Source organism: Betta splendens, chromosome 14 (assembly GCF_900634795.4).
Source record: "Betta splendens chromosome 14, fBetSpl5.4, whole genome shotgun sequence".
NCBI classification, from domain to species: domain Eukaryota; kingdom Metazoa; phylum Chordata; class Actinopteri; order Anabantiformes; family Osphronemidae; genus Betta; species Betta splendens.
Window position 1 is genome coordinate 1127497 of NC_040894.2, and position 19618 is coordinate 1147114.

General features: G+C 52.2%; 1 protein-coding gene across 4 annotated transcripts in view; it reads right to left on the reverse strand.

The window, feature by feature from the left end:
- Positions 1–1630: 1630 nt before the first annotated feature.
- The window catches only part of sgcd (sarcoglycan, delta (dystrophin-associated glycoprotein)), a 97827-nt gene continuing 79839 nt past the window's right edge, over positions 1631–19618 (reverse strand). For all 4 annotated transcript variants that reach the window (XM_029173727.3, XM_029173726.3, XM_055502134.1 and 1 more), the window contains 3 exons: positions 11440–11512; positions 7351–7474; positions 1631–4225 (listed from right to left, as the gene is read on the reverse strand). In XM_029173727.3, the coding sequence (XP_029029560.1) occupies positions 4040–4225; positions 7351–7474; positions 11440–11512 (383 nt within the window). In that variant the 3' untranslated portion in view covers positions 1631–4039. The remainder of the gene's footprint in view (positions 4226–7350; positions 7475–11439; positions 11513–19618) is intronic.

Genomic DNA, 19618 nt, shown 5'->3' on the forward strand with positions numbered 1-19618 from the left:
GGCGAAACATCTAGGAAGAGAAACGCACCAAAACATTGGTTGTTGTTACAGCGGGGCAGAACTTGTTAGCGCTTACGCTAGCGCAACCTGTGCTGCTAATGCTGCTGCAGTAGCTGCTTATGTGACGCGGTTTGGTCTTTATGGATTTATTACTTCTCTCAGGTAAAAACCTTCAGGTCGAACCTTGACGACTGTGCCACTGTGTAAATGCTGTAACCTCCAGCTTTTGTCAAACATTGTTTAGACAAGAAAATAAGGGGAAATGAAATTCAATTAGCGGCTCGTCCCACTCACATGCAGTAATATGAGTGAACTAAAGCAGCTCCAAATTAGACACAGGCCAAGAGCTTTAATGACACCAGATTATCATTTGCTGCAGCGTATCTGTAGCTCAAGTTTAGCCTCCTCTGAGCAACGCTGGCTAATGAGGCGACTCGCCAAAGCCCATTTTCCAGGCCTCCAGATCAAACGCTCCCTCTGCGACGCCATCATAAGCCAAACAAAGAGCGCGGCTTAACCCGCGGAGGCGGGCGAGTTCACTGGGCTGATAAGGCTGAAACAAGAGGAGTCCCGGCGCAGATGAACCCGCAGCAAAACGGACGAATGAAGACACACTTCCCTCAGAAAATGTGACTTTGTGCTGAGTGCTCATCTATTGGCTGAGGAATCGAATGTTTGACCTTGTGACAGGTGGGTCCCCAAAGCGCTGCCTCAGCTCCAAGGCGTCCTGTGACCATAGTGATTTGGACTTGTACGATTTCCATTTCACACTCGGAGGCAAAAAGTCTTGGACTTAAATAACCCTCTGCATTTGTGTCTTAAAAGCCAAACAGGCAGCTCCGTTCTTCTCTGGAATAAAAGGCCTCATTAATGGCAGACAAAAAGCTGCAGGGTAGAACCCTTTCAAAGCACAGATTCCTGTTTTGTTTGCTTTAGTGCTTTTTATTTGCCTGTCGACTGCTTTTATGCTCTAAGACAAATAAAAAGCTTCGGATTTCTCTGGAAACCAATTTCACACATATGATTACTCATGTTCTAGCCAAACGACAGAACTCGTGAAGATGATGAAGACGTCAGTGACCAGATCAGATCAGAGCGAACGCGGTGACTTGGTACTGGATGATGCACGTTTGCTTTGTTCATCACTGATACAATCAGAAGCCGCTACAGGAGTAACATCAAATAGAACACACAGGTCTTAATCTTTAAAATGAAACTGTCACTCGCAAACTGACTCTAGCCCAGAAATATGAGCCGAGGTTTGTATAATTTCAGTTTCTCAGTAAAATGGTTTTGTCTTTGAAGACAGATGAATAAGTTGGAGTCAATCATACAAATCTGAATTAATGTCATAACATTAGAGCAGAATCATTTGTCTCATCGCTCCGTCAGTCAGCGACATGAAGCTACTGTAAACAAAGCTAAAGAGTCAGGATGAGATGTGTGTGTCCGTGTGTGTGTCTGTGTGTGCGTGTGTGCGTGCGTGTGTGTCCGTGTGTGCGTGTCTGTGTGTGTGCGTGTGTGTTTTTGAAGTCAGTGATGTCTTATTTTTTTGGAACCACAAAACTACATTTTGATTTTATACGCAGAATTATTCAGGGAAGAATCAGAATCAAATACAAACTGCAACCAGGTTGAACAACGCCTTTTATTTTGGCATCTCTGAAAACTCCTCCATGGACGGCAGTTTCGACTGAAGATGGAGAAAGGATGCAAGCGTTGAGGACAGACGGCAAACCAAAAAGCACAGCGCACACAAGGCCCGGCCCGGCCCGGTCTGGTCCGGTCCGGCCCAGCCCGGTCGGCAGCACAGTCCACCGAGTCAAAGCGTCATGTCTGCAATTTGCATAATTGTTAGTTAATGCGTTTGTTCTCTCACTGTGACTGATGCATGAGGTTGAATCAGTTTCTGTGTTTCCCTGTGAACTCGGTGGATTTGTGCCACTTCCTGCTTCAGCTCTAGAAAAGCTGCTCATTTCTAGTCAACCCCTAGTTTTATTTCCTCCCTGGCTTTTTTCCTTTTGGTTTCTGTGTTTGCTTCTGTGAGAATCCTTCGACGTGTTCTGTGGCGCTGAAGAACAAAAAGAAAGCTCACAAATCTACACACAACACACTCGAAGAGAATGCAAAGACCTCGGGCCCGAAAGAACAACAACAAAAAGCCTAAAGTCAAAGCCAGCAGGTGCGTGACACACCTGAGCTCCGCAGGAGACGCAGCGACAGGAGGAGGAGGCGTGAAAACAAAGCCGCGTGTTCTCCACAGGCAGACGTCGCTCCACATGCCAGCGCTGGCAGCTTCCTTTGCCCTTTTAGTACAAAACACTGATGTGCATTAGAAAAAAGCCTCGTCTGAGTTTTGGTGCTTCGCCAGCCTCATGTACAGTATTTACATCTACAACCGTATAAAAAGACATATTTCTCTCTACATGTATTGAAAAACAGATACATCAGATCAGCTTCAATTTGTTGTGAAATATTACTCAAAGTTGTCTTTATGTACAGACACAGAAGCTGAGACACAGCGACGAGGTTGGAACCTGACGATTTAATAACGTGGAGCAAAACAAAATGCTGTTTCCCACCCGGCGTTCAGATGCATCCTGGGTAAGAGTGTGTGTGGGGGGGGGGGGGTCTGGGACAGCAGGGGGCTATTTGGCCAAAAGCCTCTGATATAACAAGGTTCCGGTTCCGTAACGAGCTCCTCCTCCTCTGAGCAGAGGATCCCACGGCCGGAGCAGCGGAACCTGCTACTGACGCCGGTCGAAGGCCGTGGGCCAAAGGGCAGTCAGACCTGGCAACACAAAGGCTTCCACACACAATATGTGCTCACACAAAGAAGAACTAGCAGTGCATCAGTCAAAATATAGAAGGGAAGTGGTCAAACACAAAGACGAGGACGGCCACGTCCGGCGCAGTGCGGCTGAAGGTCTTTGCATTCGTACAGAAGAGCAGGTGAATCGGACAAAAGTGAACTGAAACCAGAGGTCACGTGACAGAAAGTCTCTGTGATGTGCTTCTTCTTGCCACAAGTGCATGGACATAAGGCACAGGCACAGTTCCCCTCCTTCAACAGAGCGCTTGGCTCCTCAGAACGTCGCAGTGCAAGAAACAGGTAGGGCGACCAGGAGGACGGAGCCGATTCTACGTCACATCACAACAGGGAGGAGAACCGAGAACCTTTACCGGCGGCAGGTCCCGGTTTGACACCTTCACCCGCGATGTGACGCAAACACGGCAGGAGGCGCTGTCAGACGTCAAGTCAAACGCTAGCTGGAGGTCGTCATCGTTAGCATAGCTAGTTAGCATAGCTAGTTAGCATAGCTAGTTAGCACAGCTAGTCTGAAAGGAAGCATCACTCAGGCCCAGTGACGGCGCAGAATGCAGGGTTGGAGGGACGGACCCTGCTTTGACAGAGCCACCATCCTCAGCCTCCAGTTCCGGTGCCAGCGGCCCATGAGGCGCCGGCAGTGGGCCTGAAGACGCAGCCATGGGGCCCGTGGCGTCCGGTGATCACCCTAGTGGTTCTGGTACTGAATGCTCTGGAGGGAGAAAGGGAACAGATCAGTGTCTGCTCTGGTGGAACCTCGGTTTCCACCTGTGTGTGTGTGTGTGTGTGTGTGTGTGTGTGTGTGAGTGTGTGTGTGTACGTCAATAAATACCATGTATGAGTGTTTGGGCCTCTGGTACTGGTCTGTTTATTCCCAGTGTGACTGAGGTCGAGCCTCTAATGGTGGAGTTTAACTTTAATAATGGCTCCCAGTGGGTTTTGTGTGGCTCACTGGGGAAATTTAGTTTCCCATAATCCACTAAACGCTGATTTCAAAGGTTTTTCCCATTTGTATAAAATGATGGGAAAGATCTATTTTGCATTGGAACACTGGCTGTTGGCGTCTGCGTAAACGTGTGATCTGTCCTGCGATTGTTCGGTATCGTGTGGTCGGTCTCCGTCAGCCCGGTCCGGTCTGTGAACCAGTCCTAGAGGCTGCGAGGTGCACATGTGTCTGTTTCTGCTCCTTCAGCCTAGCGTCTACGGAGAGTCCTAGACGCAGACGCTGTTGCTGATCTGGCAGGTGGATCCGGTTCCGGCCTGGGACAGGAAGAGCCTCCCGTTGGGGCAAACGCACACCTCGTAGACAGTCTGCCTGGTCCCGGAGGACGAGGAGCTGGCGGAGGCTTTGCCCTCAGGCAGCCTCATCAGACGGATCCTCCGAGCGTCCAGAGAGATCTGGGGACAGAGAGAGAGAGAGAGAGGAGAAGTGGGTTTTGGTTGGAAACCTGGAGGCTGGAGTCTGGAGGCTGGAGTCTGGAGCCTGGAGGCTGGAGCCTGGAGGCTGGAGCCTGGAGGCTGGAGTCTGGAGCCTGGAGCCTGGAGCCTGGAGGCTGGAGCCTGGAGGCTGTGGAGCCTGGAGCCTGGAGGCTGGAGCCTGGAGGCTGTGGAGCCTGGAGGCTGGAGCCTGGAGGCTGGAGGCTGTGGAGCCTCGAGCCTGGAGGCTGGAGCCTAGAGCCTGGAGCCTGGAGGCTGGAGCCTGGAGGCTGTGGAGCCTGGAGGCTGGAGCCTGGAGGCTGGAGCCTGGAGGCTGTGGAGCCTGGAGGCTGGAGCCTGGAGGCTGTGGAGCCTGGAGGCTGGAGCCTGGAGGCTGTGGAGCCTCGAGCCTGGAGGCTGGAGGCTGGAGCCTAGAGCCTGGAGGCTGGAGGCTGGAGCCTGGAGCCTGGAGGCTGGAGCCTGGAGCCTGGAGGCTGGAGCCTGGAGCCTGGAGGCTGGAGCCTGGAGCCTGGAGCCTGGAGCCTGGAGGCTGGAGGCTGGAGCCTGGAGGCTGGAGGCTGTGGAGCCTCGAGCCTGGAGGCTGGAGCCTGGAGCCTGGAGGCTGGAGCCTGGAGGCTGGAGCCTGGAGCCTGGAGGCTGGAGCCTGGAGGCTGGAGGCTGGAGCCTGGAGGCTGTGGAGCCTGGAGGCTGTGGAGCCTGGAGGCTGTGGAGCCTGGAGGCTGTGGAGCCTGGAGGCTGGAGGCTGGAGCCTGGAGCCTGGAGGCTGGAGGCTGTGGAGCCTGGAGGCTGGAGCCTGGAGGCTGTGGAGCCTGGAGGCTGGAGCCTGGAGGCTGGAGGCTGTGGAGCCTCGAGCCTGGAGGCTGGAGGCTGGAGCCTGGAGGCTGGAGCCTGGAGGCTGGAGCCTGGAGGCTGGAGGCTGTGGAGCCTGGAGGCTGGAGCCTGGAGGCTGGAGCCTGGAGGCTGGAGCCTGGAGCCTGGAGGCTGGAGCCTGGAGCCTGGAGGCTGGAGCCTGGAGGCTGGAGGCTGGAGGCTGTGGAGCCTGGAGGCTGGAGGCTGGAGCCTGGAGGCTGGAGCCTGGAGGCTGGAGGCTGTGGAGCCTGGAGGCTGGAGGCTGGAGCCTGGAGCCTGGAGGCTGGAGCCTGGAGGCTGGAGCCTGGAGGCTGGAGCCTAGAGCCTGGAGCCTGGAGGCTGGAGCCTGGAGCCTGGAGGCTGGAGCCTGGAGCCTGGAGGCTGGAGGCTGGAGCCTGGAGGCTGGAGCCTGGAGGCTGGAGGCTGTGGAGCCTGGAGGCTGGAGGCTGGAGCCTGGAGCCTGGAGGCTGGAGCCTGGAGGCTGGAGCCTGGAGGCTGGAGCCTAGAGCCTGGAGCCTGGAGGCTGGAGCCTGGAGCCTGGAGGCTGGAGCCTGGAGCCTGGAGGCTGGAGCCTGGAGCCTGGAGGCTGGAGGCTGGAGGCTGTGGAGCCTGGAGGCTGGAGGCTGGAGCCTGGAGGCTGGAGGCTGGAGGCTGTGGAGCCTGGAGGCTGGAGCCTGGAGCCTGGAGGGAGGCTGGAGCCTGGAGGCTGGAGGCTGGAGGCTGTGGAGCCTGGAGGCTGGAGGCTGGAGCCTGGAGCCAGTGGCTGCAGTGTAAACTACAGAGCGTCTGCTTGACTCTTCACTGTGTTGCTGCTGGTGTCTGGGCTAAATGGACGTTCTGTCTGCACTGATTGTAAATGAATGTGTTTGGCCCGAGCCCAGCTGGACCCGGCCCGCTCAGGAGGATGTGTAACATTTGGCACAGAACCAGCCACATCTTAACTCACCTCCAGGTCCAGAAAAGCTCTGCTCTGTGTGTTTAATCTCCATAGATTCATGGCTCTGCACCCGGAGATTGGCTCATTTTCTGTCTTTGCAAACTAAAAGCTCATCTCCTGCTTTTCATCTTCACCTCGGCTGAACCGCACGACTCTCGTCTGTAATTGCTCTCAAAGCAAATTCTCCGGCTTCTCTGAGCTGAGCTCCTAATTCTCTCCTGTGCTAAACTGGACAATAAGGCCTCTGGGACCCGACAGCAGCCGGGGGGAGGAGGCTCAGCCTGCATGAAGAGCTCCGTTTGTGTTGGGCTGCAGTGAAGGACCGCTGACACGCACCAGGAGCCTCTTTATCTGACGCCAGCTATCGCCTGGTGACAGGAGGCACAACCGGTACTTCCACGCCGTAGAACCCACATTCTGTGATCTTTAAAAACCACGGATGCTGTAATAACTGAGAACAACACAAGCAAGTGAACGAGGGCGTCTGGTGCCTCCCGCTGACACACATGGACCGGAGCAGACCGGGCCGTCCAGCCGTAAAAAGGTAAAGGAGCCATTATGAGGCGCCTCGGGGAGGCATCGGAACCAAATGGCCCGGAACGCTCAGACAGCTGCTGCTGGACAAATCCTCCAGCACCGGAGGCAGCGGGTGGAGTGGAACCGCTGGAAAGCCGTACTGGGTCTGACCACACCTCACGCTCTGGACCCCAGTGTGGCTCCTGTGAATGGGACCGGGCTGAATCCAAGGGCACCTCCCTCTCTCTCTCTCGCTCTCTCTCTCTCTCTCTCTCTCGCTCGCTCTCTCTCATCAGTCTCCTATCAGCTGTTTTAATGTATGAAACTGTTTTTGTGGGAAACTTTTAAACACTTTCTTCTCCCTAATCCTCCTTCCTTGATTATAACAGATCTGACATGACACGACTGGAGCAACCTAAGGAGGGAAATCCTTTTATCAGCGCAGCCGACCGTGATGAATGTGAGGACTGATGTGTGTAGCGAATCAGGGGACGGTCGGAGGAACGAGGAGCGAGAGGAGAGGAAGAAAGAAGCAGCGTGATGAGCAAACACATAAAAGCACTGATAAATAAGCAAAGTTAAAGACAAACAGAGGGAGGGGAAAGTGGGAGGAGAACGGATTAATGGAAAACTAAGGCTCAAACAGGAATCAGAGCGTGATGGTGGGAGGCAAAGCAAAGGAAGAGAGGAGGAAAACACTCGGCTCCGACAGAGCTGGTCCACGGGCTCAGACACACACTCAGCAGCATCACACTTTGCTGCCCCCGGACCGACGTGAACGCACCTCTCCATCCTTGGACTCCAGGCGCAGCTCGTTGCGGCAGATGGCCTGGATGTCGCCCGCCTCGGCCAGGATCTGGATGCCTTTAGGAGCCTCCATCATCAGGGAGCGGGTGGGAGACTCCAACCTGGGGGCAGAGGCATCGTTAGTCGGGTCTCATGGATGTTTGTAGACAAGCCACTGTCTGGGTGTTACCACATGCACAGGATGGAAGGCTGACGCGGGCTGTCACATTGTCACAGTGCTACAAGCTAGAGTCAGAAGAAGGAACCGAGTGGACGCCGAGTGGAGGAGGAGCTGCTGGACGCGACGAGGAGTCATGATCAGCTGACATCGGCTGCCTCTCATGATGGATCATCATCATCATCATCATCATCCTCACCCTCAGCATCCTCAGCACCATCATCCTCCTCCTCCTCATTCTCATCATCATCCTCCTTCTCCTCCTCCTCCTCCTTATCATCATCATCCTCCTTCTCCTCCTCCTTATCATCATCATCCTCCTCAGCATCATCATCCTCACCATCCTCACTATGATCCTCAGCATCATCACTATCATCCTCATCATCACCAATGAATCATCAATTCAGCAGCAGCAGCAGCAGCAGCAGCAGCAGCAGCAGCAGCAGCAGCAGCAGCAGCAGCAGCAGCAGCAGCAGCAGCAGCAGCAGCAGCATCGTCATCCTCCTCATCATCATCACCATCATCACATCGTCAGCATTATCACTATCATCCTCATTATCCTCATCATCACCAATATCATCATCAGCATCAGCAGCATCATCACCATCATCACATCAGCAGCAGCATCACTATCACCATCACCCTCATCATCATCATCATCAGTATTATCAACATAATCATCGTCAGCTGTTACATTGTTACAACTGTATAATAGATCAACGCTGAGCCCAACTCTGTGAAAATACGATAATTAATTCAAGCCATATAAACTAAAACCTCATCATTGTGTTGTTTTTTTATTCATTCATGTTAATTAAACTGGAAGAACTTTCATCATCTCCTTGTTTCGGCTTCATCAATAGAACTGACACTGTTCATTAGTATTCACGTTAAGCGTTGTCACATTAGAGGCAGCAATCTAACGCGTCTGCTTTGAATAACAAATTGTTTCTAAAAACGTCCCATTAATCTTTAATACTGAGCAAAACAACTTTGTATCTGCTGTCTGGTCGTCATGGGAACGGGGTCGACCCGTCTGCGGCGAGACCCGACCCGATGTGTTGGTCAAACCTGAACCCGCTGCGTTTCTTCACGAGCTTCGGCTTTGCTTTCATTCCTCTGAGTTTGATTCTTTCCTGTTTCACGTTTTACTTCTTCGGCTGCCGTGACCTCATTTACCTGCAGCGATCGATAAAGTTTCATCCAGTTCTTCTTGTTTTCTATTTTTCTTATCCTTTCTCTGCTGTGTCTTGGCAACACTTCATATCTAGCACAGGGATCAAAGGTTAATAACATACTGCTCATATCTGCTGCTTTCAGATAACAACAGAAGTGACTGCAGGTTTTTCACACGTCAGAGGTCTGATATTTGTAAGTTCTCAGCTTTTTTGCTCCTCGTCCTTGACTTTGAGTTTCCTGCACCGTGTGAACACAGTGGTCAGAGTAGTTTGGTGTAACACATATAGGAGCTGTGAGCCGCTGAAACGGGCTGATCGCAGGTTAAATGGCAATCTGAGCAACGCCACCGCAGCTGATCGCTCCACAGGTCCAGCAGGTGAAGAACACACCACTAAGTTAGTGAGATGAGCTGCAGGTGTGGAGGAGGAGGACGAGGAGGAGGAGGACGAGGAGGAGGAGGATAAGGACAAGGAGGAGGATGAGGAGGAGGAGGAGGAGGAGGAGGAGGAGGACAAGGATGAGGAGGAGGAGGACGAGGAGGAGGACGAGGAGGATAAGGACAAGGAGGAGGATGAGGAGGAGGAGGACAAGGAGGAGGATGAGGAGGAGGAGGAGGAAGACAAGGAGGAGGAGGAGGAGGATAAGGACAAGGAGGAGGATGAGGAGGAGGAGGAGGAGGAGGAGGACAAGGAGGAGGAGGAGGAGGATGAGGAGGAGGAGGAGGAGGACAAGGAGGATAAGGACGAGGAGGAGGAGGATGAGGAGGACAAGGAGGAGGAGGAGGAGGATAAGGAGGATAAGGACAAGGAGGAGGATGAGGAGGATGAGGAGGAGGAGGAGGACAAGGAGGAGGAGGAGGAGGATAAGGACAAGGAGGAGGAGGAGGAGGAGGTGGAGGAGGAGGACAAGGAGGACGAGGAGAATGAGGACAAGGACAAGGAGGAGAAGGAAGAGGAGGCGGACGAGGAGGAGGAGGACGAGGACAAGGAGGAGGAGAAGGATGACAAGAAAGACGAGGAGGAGAATGAGGAGGACAAGGAGGACAAGGACGAGGAGAGGGACAAGGAGGAGGGCAAGGAGGAGGAGGAAGTTGAGGACGAGGGCGAGGAGGAGGACGAGGATCAGCGTTGACGCTCCTTGTTTCCTGCGAGTGATGGTGCAGTCCAACTCCAGCTTCCATCATTTTTAGGAATGGGTTCTCTGCCTCCTTTATGTTGAAGTGTTCTTATCTGCAAAGTGTTTATATGGCGGCTGCAGTTAAATGAAATGATACATGAAATAAAAAAGGTCGAACAGAGAGCAAAGAATCAAATCAAAATGAGGTCAAACAGGAGCGCGAGTCAGGAAACGGTGAGAGGAGGCGTAAACGAGGCGAGAAGGAGGTGAAACAAGGCCAGAAACGGACAGAAGACGACGGAGCCTCTGGTCCCAGTCAGCAAACAGAACTCAGGTCCTGCACGGGTCCAGCAGCGTCCGGAACCTCAGGCCGCCTCCACTGGACACGGCTCCAGAACTGAGCCAGAGGTTCAGGTTCTCGCTTCAGGTCCGTTCTCCTCTCAGACGTGCACGTGTGTGTGGGTTCTTCAATGCCCACAAACAGGATTTGACTCCTGGACCGCTACCTGCCAGCGGGTCGGTCGGGCCCATTAGATCCTGGACGGGCTCACGCCCCTTCAACACAGACAGAAGAGGAGCAGCCGTCACATCACAGCGGCGGCGGCGCTCGGCAGCGATCGCGAGCCGCTCTTCAGTCGCTCTTTAGTCGCTCTTTAGTCGCTCTTCACTGTTTGAAGTGCGATTTGAAAGGAAACCAGCAGTGATTGATGAATCTCAGCTCAGTCTGTGCACAAACCGCTGAAATACTCTTATTAGATATTTGTCCTTCGCTACCAACGCCTACTTCCTGTGGAGCTCCTCTGACACATGGAGCCATTTTTCTTCCTTTATATTATCTCCACGCTCCCACTTGTCTCCTCCTTTCATTCCTCCCTACATTATATTCTGTTTTTGTTTTCTCCCATCCTTTACTGTCCTTTCAAGTCCTGCCGCTGTCACTCGTGACTTCTCTGCCTCTAGTTATTTAATCTGCACACTTTGTACTTTTAGCAGCTCCTTCCCGTCTTTCTAAATGCTCCTTCTACTCGGCGCCGCTTCCCCTTCACTGCAGATCAAAGCGGCTCCTTGTGCTGTGGATAAAAGAGCTTCCTGGGGCCCGTTGGTGACCTTGGCTTCAGAAGAGGTCTCGTCCAGGCTGCACTTCCCTGCGGTTGTGGATCACACGGTCATGATCCACATCACGACCTTGACCTGAGTGGAGGTGTCGTTTATATCGGAACCGACACGCGGTCAAATGGGCCAAAATGAAGTGACGACCTAAAACAAGCAAACCCTGAGTGTGGTTCTGACTTCAGTCCATCCCGTCTCTGCTTCGCTGTCTTTCTCTCTCACCTCCATAAACATTCCTCTCCCTCCCTCTCTGCTCTGATGGACTGTCATCACATCTGACAGCAGAGATGATAAACAAGACATTTACACCGAGGAGACATCCTCCAGCGCCCACACAGGCAGTCAGTGAGATGCGTGTCCACGGGGGAGCGCCGAGGCCTCCGTGAACCGCGTCTCTACTGCACTGCAGCCGCAGCACGTCAGCAAAGACCCTGACGTCCAGAAAGATCTAGGTTCAAAATGCATGAGTGAATGAGTGGATGAGTGAATGAATGAATGCCTCACCGCAGCTCTTTGAACGGCTCCGCCCTCACGTGTGGCGTCTCCACAGATTTGCTGAACACGGCTCCTTCGGCCCCTGAAACCACAGAACGCAGCGTCAGAACCCTCCCGTCCGATCGATCCAGACATTTAAAGGCAGCGCACGTCACCGCACTGGAAGGAATATGCAGATTAGAGTTAAGACTTTAACAAGTGAGCAACAGAACAAACAGCCGTGAATGAAGCCGGAGACTTCAAATTAAACGTCACAATGTGCAATTTCCTCGGCTTCAGCTGTTTGTCTTGTCCTTGTCAGAAAACAATGGTAATGTAGAAAACAGGGAATTCAATCTGCAGAGGTTTGAACTGATCAACAGGTGAAATCAGAAGCAGGAGTGGACGTAAAGCAGCATTTATGTGCTTCACTCAAACACACAGGCTGAAGCAATAAGAATCTTTTAAAACACAGTAATTATCAACATTATTAAGGACAAACATGAAAGCACCTGTCGTCCTTTAAATGTTAAAGCTTGAATTTCACCCAGGTTTCATGAGACGCATAACAAACGGACGGTTACAAAGCTCCTAAAAGCTGTGGTGATATTTAAATCGAGTTCGAGCCTCGGCGCATGTCACTGCCTCCTTCCTGCAGAACAGCCCGTGAAGATGAAACAGGAGCTTCACATTAGAAATCCAGCTCTCAGCTGGAATAAAAAGAACAAAAAGCTCTTTGCTTCCTGCCTGTCACTCTGCCTTAAAGCTGCTAGTTTAAAGGATGAAACCGGGCCCATCCTGCTTTGTTCACAGCGTCCACATGCAACAGACATACAGACATTTGGTGCAGGTCTGTCCCCAGAGCCCCATTCTCAAACGAATGAATGGACATGATTCCGTCCTGCAGCTGTGTCACATCCGACCACAGGAAGGAGCCTCTGATGCAGTGAGCAGAGACCTGGACCCAAAGCCTGCAGCTCGTCTGTGATTTGGTTCCTGGTGAGTTCCTGTCCCACATCCACCGCCGTGCTCTGTGATCAGTCATCAGCTCTGAGCCGATTCACACGGACCCAAAATCAACGTGATTAATTAACCAGACGCAGACGCTGACGACTTGTGATTTCGTTAGTTCTTCTTCATGGATCTTCAGCCAAGCAGCTACTGTGACGCTGTCACATCTCTACTGTAGGGACCGCACGGCGCGGCCGGCTGTGATCCGCCGGCCTTCCAGGCTGCAGGTGAATAGAAATGATGCACCGTGGGTCATATCGCTCCTCAGCTTCTGCTCTGCCTTCTTTCATTTCCTGCCTAAATATGCCGACAGCGTGGAGCCGGCGCCGGAGTGACAGCCGAGCTCGACAGCGATCAGCATTTTAACCACCGCCGGAGTCTGGATGACAGGACGTGTGGCGGCGACGCAGAGACAAGCAGCCGTCCAGCACTTAGCCAGGCCCCAAGGTGGACGGGAGCCGCTCGTTAGCAAACAGGCCTGTGAGGGCGTTGGACCCTCTGTCCTCCTGGAGCCCAAGTGGCGGTTCTTCCACAAAGAACCTGGAACCAGTCACGCCCACACTCTGCTTAAAAGCCCTTCGACGCCTGAGCCTGAAGCTTGAAGCAGCAATTTGTTCTGGCCTCACGAGGATCATTTGCTCCTCGTGTTATAATTAACTATTATACTTTAATGACGCAGCCCATTAGCTGTGACGGATGCACATACGCTACATCACTGATGAGCGATTTCCAAAGCAAACTGAACTTCAGATTGATTTGGTCCCTTGGAGGCAGCAGCTGGTTTCCAGTGTGAGACTTCATCCATCTGCTCTGAACGTTCTGCTCAACAGTCCTACACGTCAGACGAAGCCGACGTCAGACTGGTGTTCATACGGGACTGTGCCGCTCAATGCTCCCGGTGCCGCTCCCGGTGCCGCTCACTGCTCCCGGTTCCGCTCCCGGTTCCGCTCACCGCTCCCGGTGCAACTCCCAGAGTCGCTCCCGGTGCCGCTCCTTGTGCCGCTCCCAGAGTCGCTCCCGGTGCCGCTTCCGGTGCCGCTCCCGGTTCTGCCCCCGGTGCTGCTCACCCAGTGCCGCTCCCAGAGTCGCTCCTGGTTCCGCTCTCCGCTCCCAGAGTCACTCCCGGTTCCGCTCCCCGTGCCACTCCTGGTGCCGCTCCCGGTTCCGCCCCCGGTGCCGCTCCTTGTGCCGCTCCCAGAGTCGCTCCCGGTTCTGCCCCCGGTGCTGCTCACCCGGTGCCGCTCCCAGAGTCGCTCCTGGTTCCGCTCACCGCTCCCAGAGTCACTCCCGGTTCCGCCCCCGGTGCCGCTCCTTTTGCCGCTCCCAGAGTCGCTACCGGTTCCGCCCCGGTGCCGGTGGCGCTGATGGTCTCGGGGGAGGAGGAGGAACCTGTCTGACTATTAGCAGCCCTTCTTAACTGCAGCGTAATCAGTCTTCATCGGCCGTCAGTCGATGAGGAGCCTGCAGCCTCGATCGATAGCGCCCACCCACACTCACACTTCTCTCCTCACCCTCTGCTCTCATCATCTTCCTCCCTCTCTGCCTCGTAAACATACACAAACACATGCACGAGGGATCGATGACTTCGGCTTTTTTATTTTTTTACTTCCTCCAGCAAAAATAAGTTAATCAGTGGACTTTGTACATGTGACCTCTCCATCTCCGTTTTTTTTTCCCTTTCTTTTGCATTTGTCTTCTTCCCTCTCTCCATTTTTCATCCTCCCTCCTGCACATCCTCTGTTTTTAGAGTAGCCGTTCTCACTTCTCCCTCCGATGCCGACCCTCTGCTCTGATAAATCAACTCACCAAGATTCACTTGACACTATTTCATTTTGCCTGGACTGAGACGAGGGTAGAACAAAGACAGAGAGGAACGAGAAACGTGGTGGATAACGAGAAAAAGGCCCAAGTGAGAGGAGTAAATAAAACAGATAGAGAAGGAGGAGAAGGAATATTTGCAGTATTTCTACACTCTGAGGAACTCGTCAGTGAGTTCTGAGGCGCCGGTGGCAGGACGTGAGCCGGGGGAACCGGTGCTGCTGGGTTGACCCGCTACATGAACCTGCTGACGTACAGGGAACCTGAAGGCTTCATCCACTCAGTGAGGCTCAGCTGATGTTTGTGTGGCATTCAGGGACAGCGCAGAGTGTAGGTCAGCTGTGTTTGAGGCTAAATGGTCTGTGTAATTACAGAAGCAGCGATCCCTCCCCTTCCACCAGAGAACGTGTAAATCATTACTGGAGTGAGTGAAACCTTCCAGTGACTTATGTAAACTAGCTTCCAGCTCATTGAGGTGGTGCCAGGAGGCTTTTTCTCTGTTAAATCTACTGTACAACCAACCCAAACAACCACAGCTTCGAGCCTCTTCACCTTCTATCACACATCAATCACAGCAACAGCAGCTGCAACAACTCTGTACTGGATGGAAACAGCGGAGCAAGAAAAGAGGGCCAGTGTTTGAACTGCATTGTTTAGTTTCCTCAGGACATTGAGAGTAATCGTCATCATCGTGGTTGTCGTCCTTATCATCCTTATTATCATCATCATAATCATCATCACCATCTACTACTGTTCTGCTCTTACATCACACACACATGTTCCAGCTCTACCTCCAACATCTGGCTCCGCACAACCTTCACTAAGGAACGTCATCAAGTGGGAGAACAGACAAAAACAACAGAAAAGCCACAGCCGAGCAGATGGTCTCCTTCACTGGACGTAGGAAACGACAGCGTCAGTCCAGTGATGCACGAGTGACTGTGAGGAAAAGGAACAAGATGTAAATGAGCTGAATGATTTCAACAGATTTGGTTTCATAGATGACGATATGTCATATGCTTTCAGGGCTGAATGTCTGTGCAGGAAACAAAGCAAACCATTTAAATAAGTGTTCCCACGTTTACAGTGTGTCAAGTTAATAATGAAACACGATGAAGGACTGAAAGCAAACTGCAAATGTCAGCCTGCGACTGCGTCTGTAATTACTGAACATCAGCAAACGGCAAATTATGCCCAGCGAATTGGTAACTTGATTATAAATGTGTTCATTGGTCTAATCCACTAACAGAGAACAGGTTCACAGCACAAATGAACCCAGACAAAAATCCAATTTGTCCACGTGAAGGCGTTAACGTTAAATGTTAATTACCAGCTAAGGTGGACTCGACTGCCTACGCCGCAGCGTCTTAGCTCCTGATGTTCAACATCTGGAGCCTCTTCTGGAGGACCATGATTAATTCTCCCGCTGTTTACAAACAAATTAATCCGCATTAAAGACGATTCAGCTCTTGTGAATTGTGTGATAAATTATAATTGGATTTGTGTAGGAACTGTCGTGTGGTGACGTCAGCGAAACGTCTTGACTCAACTTAATGACATTTCTTTAATAATATTATAATTTTTGGATGAAAAGCCTTTATAAGCATTCAGCTTCTTTCTTTCGTGGATGTGTCCGTCTATAAATGAAAAGGCTGCAGGCTGCAGCTGGACATGCTCAAGGGGTCCAGGGCAGGGAATTGGCTCATCAATCTGCTGCAGGGCTTCTCCTGCCGTTTACACACGACATGAATTAGCGTGAGGAAGGTCTCTCCGCGCCTCAGCCTCACTTCGTGTCCTCTTCGGCCCTTTTTGTCTTTGGAGTAATTTCTTCCTATTAACGGTGGCGTTTACACCCAGGGAGGAACAGGATGAGGATGAAGGTGAACGCTGGGCTTGATGTACAGCTGATGAGGCTCTGGGACTGAGCGGGGCCTCGGGGGCCGGGCTTTAGTCTCACAACAGGACAGTGAGAGTGCACATTATCTTGAAATATATTTAGCTGGGCCTCATCTCATTACGGCAGGTCAGAGAGAGCTGGAGGAGGATTTGGACAGAACAGAGCAGAGAGAGGCCCTGGATCTGAGCCTGCAGCGCTAACGCATGATCAAAAAGTCACGACTCACGTGCCTCATTATTATTCTGAGGGAAGCGTGGTCCTCAAAAGGTGGGACATGTTCGAAACGATTCATTCCTAATATTTAATAATGCAACATGTAATTGAACAGGACAAACGGATGCAGGCTGCAGTTTTTACGTGGCCGCTGGATGGACAGACGGACTCGTGGGAATTCTCACCCCTCCCCTTCAATCAGTGCTCGTTAAAGCGCTAATGAGAGGAGCCATATGGCCGCGTGAGCACCAACGACAAGCAGCAAACACACAAAGACCCGTCGTCACCGCGCAGCACCACCGCCGCGCCGCTCCGACGCCGTGCGACGGCAGCTGTTCCAGTCACAGTCTGGAGCGAGTGCTGGTGGAGGCAAACAGGCCTCACATCAGCCGAGCGCGTCCAGCTGCTGATTGGCCGAACACACCTGCTCCAGATGCGGGGATGACGTCATCCCTGGGAGGATCCTGGATCCACTACTGCTGGACGCTAGCGCCGCGCTAGTGCTAACTGCAGTCTCTGCCTCACAGACGCTCTGTCTCTGGGCTCCTCCATCGCCTGTGGGAAGCACTCATCGTCGCCGCCGCCGCCGGAGCTCTGGAAGCTGCCTCGTTTGTCAGCGCTGAGCCTCCTCCGACCACCACACGCACAATCTAATCTGCTTCTGTGGATTTCTGCCGTCGCTGTGTGAGGGAGGCCAGCGTTATCTCCAGGCTTCTACAGGCGGCGCTCACCAACAAAACCAGTATGTTCCTTCAGACCCACTGGTGCCGTGAGCCCTGGTCACGGACGCCATGGGATAATAACAATACGCACAGATGATGAAATTCCCTGTTTCTTTGTGATTCCACTTAGAGAAACCTTGGTATAGAACTAGCATCTGTTTGCCCTTAAGTCCTGTCTCCTGCTGGTTCCACCTGAGCTGGACGCCTGCTGAGGATCTTCTCAGCTTTGACAGCGCTGCCTACTTTAATGCACGCTGGGATCAGGACTGGCTCTGAACGTCTCCTTTTTCTGGTGATACCTGTATTTTAACAATAATATGACTTTGCTACTTAAATTATCAGTCCGTGAAAACCAGACAAGCAATTAAGTCTCACAAACACAATCCAACACACACAGGCTGGTGGTACTGTGTCTGCAGCCACTGGGTTTAATGGATTCTTCATCATCTCCTTAACGTGGTCAGCTGACAGGAATCCAATGGCCCCTCGCACACCAGCACATTTCCCTCTCACTCTAGATAAAACCATGAAATGTAGACTGGCTCTGTCTCGGCCTGAATAAATTCTCCAGTCTGACGTCTCCCCACGCACTAACTCTGGAGTGTCTTTTATGGTCTTATTACGGCTTAACGGTGTCCATTCCCAAGGATAGAGAGCTGGGAATAAATGTCTGGGCCTGAAGCAGTCGGGAGGATATATGTCTGAGGCTGGGCAGGTTGACGAAACATAAAGAGGAAGATCATGGAGGTGCTTTCATGACTGCATGGATATTAGACGCACACTGGCAGCTGAGGCCGACGGATGCTGGATGTGCAGGTTTAACTTTGCACCACAACAAGCGCAGTGTATGATGAACCACAGATGGAGGCACCGACGCCATCAGCCTGATGCATTCAGGACTTCAGTGAAAGTCAAAGCAGAAGCCATTCGCCTCCACAGAGGACATGACTAAAAATAGTCCTGGCAGTGACACGTGTGAAAGCTGCAGCTGCAGAGCTGCCACTCAAAACTTCGCTAAGTCATGGGAAACCCATAGCATTAGGATCCAACACGCCCACGCACAAAGCTCCTATTTGGACTCAGAGCTCCTTTGTGCTGTTCACAGATGTGGAAGGACTCAACAGCCGTCTGCGTCTGCTTCGTTGTTCCTGTTTGTCAGATACTTCGACTCCTCATGCGCAGAGCGGCCCTGGGAGCGTTTTGGCTTCAGTCCCATCTTTCCTGGCTCCATAAAAAAGTCCTCAGAGGCACTTCTGAGAAAAAAGACTTTATTCAACATCCGAGTTGACCCTGGAGCTAAAAGACAAAGACAAGGTCAGCTTCAGGCGCCCGCGCGTCCACAGAGTGAAGTCTCGCTCTGAGCTGCAGGGAGGCTTCAAAATACCAACACACGCTGCTCATTACAGAGCAGCAGCCCATCTCTGAGGCCTTTTCTGTTGTGACACCTATGATGAAGGCTTTGGTGGGAGCTGACAGGCTGAAGGTCAGCAGCTGTTTCATAAATGACCCAGAATAAATCAGACCCTGGAGGAAGAGGACGGTTCCAGCGTGCGTTCACCTGGCGAGGACTTTTAATGAGTTTGTGTTAACTGAACTTCTGCAGGTCAGCGCCCCAATGATGGCGGCTCCGTCCTGGGATCGATAGCGTTCTAAGCTACAGCACATTAATAATGCGACCTTAACGACTCCACCACTTCTTCATTTGCGTGTTGTTTTTGAATCAGTGGAAGCTTTAAAATGGACTTTTTGTCTGCTCATCTGCGCGTCTGGTTTAGAGCCTTCAACCGTCTGCTGCTCCTCACAGTACGTAACAAGGTGACGCTGGGAGCTTCACTCCTCTGGTAACACGCATCACTTGCCTGGTTTCTATTCTCCTCCTTTAAACATACAACAGGCTGTGCAGTAGTTTGAGTCTGGAGCTGTTTGATCCGTCTGGGAGCAGCAGCTCTGTAGAGACGCTGATGTGGCCTCAGCTGCACATTGGCTGAACCTCCGCTCTAATTGAGGAAAGAGATCAGTAACATCAGACTGTAGCTTCAGGAAAATAACCAGCAAACAGCTGAAACCTCCACATTTTCTTTAATTAATGTCTTTTAATCTCTGCACGCCTGGCATCTTGTGGCTAAATATGTTGAGGTTGCAAACGTGGGCCGATCTGCACACGCATTGATCACTGCTGGTGAGTTTCAACACAGCCGACTGACTTAGAATGATTCCTATATGAAAGCGAACAAGAAGGAAAAATGAACATTCTTTCTTTTACAATGCTCTTCTTTGACCACACATCCATCCTCGATTCGCCTCTGCAGAATATGAAAGAGCCCGAGTGCCATAATGTGGAGTGGTAATTACTCAGCGAGTGCATCAAAGCCGAGCGGCTGCTGATAGCACGTCTCATACCGAGGACTCGCTTCCAATTATCCTTCCTCTCTTGTCACATTTCTTTCCTTCTCCTCTTCTCACATCGTCCCCTGCAGTCTGTTCTGTACTGTTATCGAAGGCTGGAGCCATTTTGAGGAAGCAGAGTCAGACGGGCATAATTGACAGT